Source organism: Coregonus clupeaformis, chromosome 9, assembly GCF_020615455.1.
Source record: "Coregonus clupeaformis isolate EN_2021a chromosome 9, ASM2061545v1, whole genome shotgun sequence".
Classification (NCBI taxonomy): domain Eukaryota; kingdom Metazoa; phylum Chordata; class Actinopteri; order Salmoniformes; family Salmonidae; genus Coregonus; species Coregonus clupeaformis.
In genome coordinates this window covers 27167830-27174929 of record NC_059200.1, presented here as the reverse complement: position 1 = coordinate 27174929, position 7100 = coordinate 27167830, and the positions used below count along the sequence as shown (strand labels likewise).

Below are 7100 nucleotides of genomic sequence, written 5' to 3'. Positions count from 1 at the left end.
GTCGGTCCATTACACAATTATAATCAGCGAATAATGTTAGAAAACATGAAAGTGACACCACAGTGACAATTTTTTTTTTATTCAACACAATGTGCTTTTAAAAAGGCACGAATCAAAAGGAGCTCAGTCAAGACAAAGTGCTTGTCATAAATTAAAACAAAAAAGGAAAAGGAAATGACTCCATAAAAACAAAATGTGTTTTAAAGTACATTAAGTGTTAATAGTTCCATATTCTGATAGTGGTCATTGCTACAGAGGGTAGATTCAGTATTTTGGGTCTCCATATCACATTATTCAGTAAACATTATGATAAAAACTCACAAAGGCTTCATGATAAAATTCAATAAGATTCTAATTATAATCCATCCTCAACAGCAATGACAACTATTAGAATGTGGAGCCATTTAAAACGTTTTGGCACTTATTGTACCTTGAAGGCTGCAACTCACTTTTTAAAAATAAAACATTAAAATAAAAGTACTGGTTTCTACTGTGCCGTACTTCAACTGGCAACATCAAGGTAAGCATTAGGTCACACAACATTAAACATGTATAGTGCATGAATTCAACAGTCGTTTCCCACAAGTACAGTACAAAAACTTGGGTTTGGCAATACGTCAATGTTGTGATATTTATCTATTAACAATCAATGTATTAAATCTGAGGTAGAAGAGGCAAACAGTGTAACATATTAATCTTCAGTGTAATAATATGAAACGTTTGGGTGTTAAGAGCAATCTTCCATCTATGTTGTAAGCGCAGAGAGGTGTTTTGTCATTTAGCTCTGATGGGGTGTGAACAGCCAGATTGTTTGGGAAAAGTTCGTAAGATCTCAGGTGTTCAATGTAGTGTGATGTGTGCTCTTGGCAAAGAAAGACAACACTACTGTTAACCAGGAGAACCTGTTCAATTCTACAGTAATTAGGCAGTCCTCCCTCTTGTCCCACGGACAAAAACATTCCTACATCATAATCAGTTCCATCAATGCAGACCTTTGATGTGCTGTAAATAACATTGCTTGCTGTTATTTGTTCAATGTATGTCTTGGCAACATTTGGAAGCATTGATACCAGTACAGAAGAGACATTTGATGTCTGCTGGTGAGGTTTTAAGAATCCGGAGGCACTGAGATGGTATGCTACCATGTATTGATGCCTGTCTGCAAGTGTTTTTAACACATTTTTAAAGTTTTGTGTGTCGTGTACAACTCTCTTGAAAAAACTGTGTTTACCCTCAAACCTCATTGTCCACAAGTGTACAAGGGGCCCAAAACGGCGTACAAGGTCAGGATAGTGCTCAATGTAGTGATGCTTAGGACGGAGTTTGAAATCTGGAAAGGCTTCTTTCAGCATCTCTCTATGATCCTGTATCTTGGACTGTAAATACTGGATGGACTCCTCTGTGAATTCTGTGCACAGCGATAACTCTACTACCTCTTTTTAAGTCCATTAGCACAGTCCATGCTCCATCCTCTTCAGGAACTGAAGTCCCAATAATCAAAGGGAGCAGTCTAAGCAATGTGGCATTTTCATGGCCGTTACCACCAATGCTTTTCTTTACAGCGAAGGTCTGTGGTATTTTATGAGGTTTGTCAAGCTTGTCTGTGTGCTGGTATGGAAACGATAGAATTCTCTCGTTCAAATATTCAAGGGTGAAGTATTTGCAACGGATCATCTCTCCGATACACAGGGCGAGCTCTACGGGCACAATGCCCTCAAAAAGATCGTGGAGGGCATCAGGTGGAAAGCCAGTGACCGTATGAAAATGCTCTAGATGCTGGCTCAGGACACAATCTGCCTGAACACCATTCTGACTCTGACTACCCCCATGCATTACAGCATGCACATCACTATTATGGCTGTCTTTTGTCCTAAGACTGAACTCGCCACTTGCAACTTCATGAGTCTGAAATTTAGCTTGTGTCGCTGTGCAGAATCTGCAAAAATATTCTGCTCTAAAAGACTTTGAAAAGCCTGCCAAATCATGGGCTGCAAGATTGTCAGACACCACACACATGACTGTTCCTTGAACTACCTTACCAATAGACTCAATGAATACCCCATCTTGTTCAAGGGTACGGAGGTCTCTCAACAAAGGACCAAGTGCTTTTTCATAGCCAAATGTCTGTATGTCAGCCACTTTACATAAAGCTGCAAGCTGAATTACATGCAGGGCTGATCGGTATTTACTGGCAAGATCAGCAAGAGTCCAGTATACTGAACAGATTTTGTGTATTTTCCGTGATGTGCCAAGTGGATTGGCTATTTCCAAATCATCAATGTACAAAATGAGTGTTATCGTTAACTCATCTGAAGACAAAAATGTGTTCTCTTTGAAGTACAAGCCATCTTGGTGGCTTACATAATGACTGTTTTGTGCCACTTTTGTTTCTTTAATTTTGTCCAGAATATCTGTATGATTGAAGATTTTTTGTATCATCTCCAGAATGGGAACATGCACTGCTGTGTGTCCTGGCTGTAGCAGATACTGTACAGGCTTTACCACAGGGTAATTATTTTCGATGAAGGTTTTCCTTCTCTTGGTTGAGGATAACTGCTTCCCCTTAGCTGTGGCACTGACAATAATATTACTGTCCATAACAGTACTGACAACATCATTTAGAAGTGTTTCACTGACAGTGATGTCATGACTCTGTAAGACCTCTCTAATATCTTGTTTGAGTATCGGTTGGGACAAGGAAAATATCTGAGTCAAATGTTCCACTATCTCCTGAGATGCCATGTCAGATACATGAAGAATAGATTGCATCTTTAGGAATAACGATGCCAAGTTATGCTTCAACTGGGCTCTTAAAGTGTCTGTGTCACACTGACCGTTCACCTCATCAAGATCAAATGTGTCCGCAGACCCTGCACTGTGACTTTCAGCGTGTTCCCCAAGACTTTCTGCTGCAACTACAACTGGGGCACTATCATTGTCTGCCAATACAACACATTCACCAAAGTCTGAATCACCACCATGTTTTCTACTTTTGTGTGCATTAAACGCTGAGTAGCTATTTGTTCTGTAATTACAATTCTTGAATGGGCATGCTACCATCTCATGACTTCGTAAATGACTTCTCAAATGACCCAATAGAATTTCCTCAGAAAAGGGCTGCTTGAAGTTACACAAAGGACATGTAAAAAAAACACATGCTCCTTCAGTTGCATCTACTCTACATGAATCATTATGACATCTTGACAGATGAGCTTTCATCGCTTCGAATGATGGAAAAGTACAAATGCAACTGTCATAGAGACATGGCAGGGGGGACACTCTTGAATATTGGCTATGCAGTACAGTATAGTGCCAAAATAATTGTCCCCGGGTATTTGAAGTTGCAGAACACAACTTGCACTTCCACTCCATTGGGCCAACTTCAGCCTGCAATTTAAATATTTTCGATTAAAGTCTAAACCATTTCAGCCCTGTTTTGCACTTTTGGCTATTCAAAAGTTCATTAAAAAAAAAATCATGCCAACCAGGTAACACATCAAATCAAATCAAATCAAATCACATTTTATTGGTCACATGCGCCGAATACAACAGGTGCAGACATTACAGTTAAATGCTTACTTACAGCCCTTAACCAACAGTGCATTTATTTTAAACAAAAAAGTAAAAATAAAACAACAACAAAAAAAGTGTTGAGAAAAAAAAGAGCAGAAGTAAAATAAAGTGACAGTAGGGAGGCTATATATACAGGGGGGTACCGTTGCAGAGTCAATGTGCGGGGGCACCGGCTAGTTGAGGTAGTTGAGGTAATATGTACATGTGGGTAGAGTTAAAGTGACTATGCATAAATACTTAACAGAGTAGCAGCAGCGTAAAAAGAATGGGGTGGGGGGGCAGTGCAAATAGTCCGGGTAGCCATGATTAGCTGTTCAGGAGTCTTATGGCTTTGGGGTAGAAGCTGTTGAGAAGTCTTTTGGACCTAGACTTGGCACTCCGGTACCGCTTGCCGTGCGTTAGCAGAGAGAACAGTCTATGACTAGGGTGGCTGGAGTCTTTGACAATTTTGAGGGCCTTCCTCTGACACCGCCTGGTATAGAGGTCCTGGATGGCAGGAAGCTTTGCCCCAGTGATGTACTGGGCCGTACGCACTACCCTCTGTAGTGCCTTGCGGTCGGAGGCCAAGCAGTTGCCATACCAGGCGGTGATGCAACCAGTCAGGATGCTCTCGATGGTGCAGCTGTAGAATTTTTTGAGGATCTGAGGACCCATGCCAAATCTTTTTAGTCTCCTGAGGGGGAATCAGTAATTTGATTAAATCTGTTCTGCTGCAAAAAAAATCTAAACATTGTGAATAACTCAAGGCGAAAATCTTTTTTTTTTTTTTTATTAGTACACAATTTACAAAACTCACCTATTAGCACCTGTCTGATGGTGAAACGCTGGCTCTCTGTAGCACTCTTTGTAGTCCGATATCTGTACACAACATGCGCACAAAGATGATTTGTTAATGTTCAAAAACATTTTTTAAATAATAATGTGAATATATAGATAAAAAGTTTCCAAATCTATCAAAAACATTAATTGTACACTAATTATAGTAAAAATGAAAATGTTAAAAGATAAGTTAGTTATTAACAAGCAAAGCATCAAAGTTGTGTGCTTATAGATCTGCTATTTCTGTTGTTGTTCTTTGTATTTAACAAAGTATTAATAAAGGGTTCAAGTGATCAACTGTTGACCCCACAGTTGAGATAAAAACATTTAGAGAAATAGCAAAAGAATGACTGTGGAAACACATAAAATAAAACCAATTATTAGTAACACTATTTCATAATACATCCTACCTGAACTGTTAAAAGGATTTCGAGATGATCTCACAACCACACACTTGAGCCTAGGAAGAAATACAAACACAGGCCTGGTTAGCATCATGATAACACACTCACATTATGTTGTTTAGCATTGTTCGTTTCACGCTAGCACACACGTACACACAGCTCGATAACGTAAAATATTTACTGTGTAAGGCAGACACTTATTGAAATAAGTATACTCACAGTACGCACTTGCATTACTGGCGAACAGCGAAAACTCATGGACCTTCCTCCACCGTCAATGTCCCGGGCAAACATGCATTATGGGAAATGTAGTTCATCCAGGAAACCCGCTGATAACGTTACACCGTTGTAAGATTAAGTAACGTAACGTATTTGTCACATATTTAACAACTTCTAAAGTTACAATTACTTGGATTTTTAAACTATTTACAACAAATATTCACTGTGCACATTGTACAAATGTATTCCCAGTTCCACATTTAAGACTATCGAAATTCAATAAAAAAAAATAAAAAAAAAACAACATTAGAGTTACTTACCAAATCAGAGGTGATGATAAGATGGCGCTTAAGAAAACGAGGGCAATAAGACTAATGATAAAAACGGAGGTGGTGGTGGTTTCAAGCGGGCAGCATAAAAGTGCGCATTGCAAACAAATTAAAACAAATTAAACTGTGTTCCACATCCACACGGGCGGCCCAAACATCCCCGCATCAAGGCAAATTCAAGATGGCTGACTCAGCTTTCCTGAGGGAGAGATGACCCACCCACCAGAACGTCATGACGTCGATAACGTCATGACACTACCTAAACTTTTTGAGCGTTCCACACAAATTACCTATAAAATATTGAGCCCTCTTCAATTAAAGTGGCATAAATCTCAACAGAGCTCAACACTTTATAGTTTGGTCAACTGCATAACGACATTTGACTGTTATGACCTTATTACTTATGAGCTAGTACAACTGTTTGGGATTACAGTGTAGCACAAAGGAAAAATCCACCTTGGCTACATACAAGGAAAGAGTAGCTCAACCGAGCTACTCACTCTCACAATGAACAATCACTCACAAAGGACAAGGGGGCAGAGGGAACACTTATACACAGACTAATGAGGGAATGAGTACCAGGTATGTGTGATTGACAAGACGAGACAAGACAAATGTAGTGATGATAAATGGAGCGGTAGTGGCTAGTAAGCCGGTGACGACGAACGCCGAAACCTGCCCGAGCAAGGAGGAGGGGCAGCCTCGGCTGAATTCGTGACAAGCACTGATGTGTTTTATCTATAATTTCTCTTCATTATTTATCATCATATGACAAGGATTAAAAAGGATTTGCCAGTAGATTGTCGACTTGATTCATGATGATGACTGCTAGCTAAGATTTTGAAAGTAAGATGTTGACATGATCAGTCCAATCAATGCTACTGTAGATATAACATGATTTGACGTCATTTTATCTGTGGCCAATGACCTTGAGCCTTCTTGGATGGGCACTTCTAATGTAACTCTATGGCAGCACCCTAGGGGCTTGAATTTTCGAGCTCTACCCTTAGATTTGGCAGTGATGTAGTGTCCCCATGAGTGACAGAACAATGAGCCAATCACAGCGCAACTAGAGAACATTACCAACCCCTACGCTCCGTATTTTCCGCTGGCTACCCCACCACCACAGAAAGCACTGAGCTAGGCTGAAACACCTGCATTTTGGAGCTGCCTTACTCAAGAAAGCAAAAAAGAGACCATGTTTGTATGGAGGCTTTATTAACTTAATGATTTTTATTCCTTTTTTTTTTTTTACATTGTTTGCAAACTGATATGTGACACGTATTAATGCCAAAATAACATGCAAAACAGGTAACCCACCTGCCCTGAATGACTGGTCGCCACTGGTGTTTTTACATATTGAATTTGTTTTCAACATGAGCTGGTTAAAAAAGAGGAGGAGGACCATGTCTCGCCAGTCACTGGTACAGAAATGGTTGAGAAATCCTGTAATGTGTCAGCACTATTGCCTGTGTCTAAGTAGGGTGTGTAGGGTCAGGGTGTAGGGTGTATTTGTGGCGATGGGTTGTGTGTATGGTTGATGATTAGTTGGTGGCACATGCAGTGGGCTGGTGTGGATAAAATTCCAAGTTGGAATTCTTGTCCCAGTCCGCCCCTGAGTAAAACCTACAGTTTCACCTTTTTACCATGACTGAGCACGAGGGAGGCGCAAACGCTGCATCTAAACTGTACAATGACTGTCAGTCGGCCCGCCTCGGAAGACAGACAGTAACCAGGCTAAGCTACAGTGACAGCT

At 40.2% G+C, this 7100-nt stretch overlaps 1 protein-coding gene across 1 annotated transcript; it reads right to left on the bottom strand.

The window, feature by feature from the left end:
* Nucleotides 1–1356: 1356 nt before the first annotated feature.
* On the bottom strand, nt 1357–4442 carry LOC121574216. Its single transcript, XM_041886850.2, has 2 exons — nt 4370–4442; nt 1357–3387 (listed from the first exon to the last, which is right to left on the bottom strand). Exon 2 carries the CDS (start codon nt 3370–3372, stop codon nt 1357–1359), a length of 2016 nt encoding a protein of 671 aa, XP_041742784.1. The 5' UTR covers nt 3373–3387; nt 4370–4442.
* Nucleotides 4443–7100: the final 2658 nt, after the last annotated feature.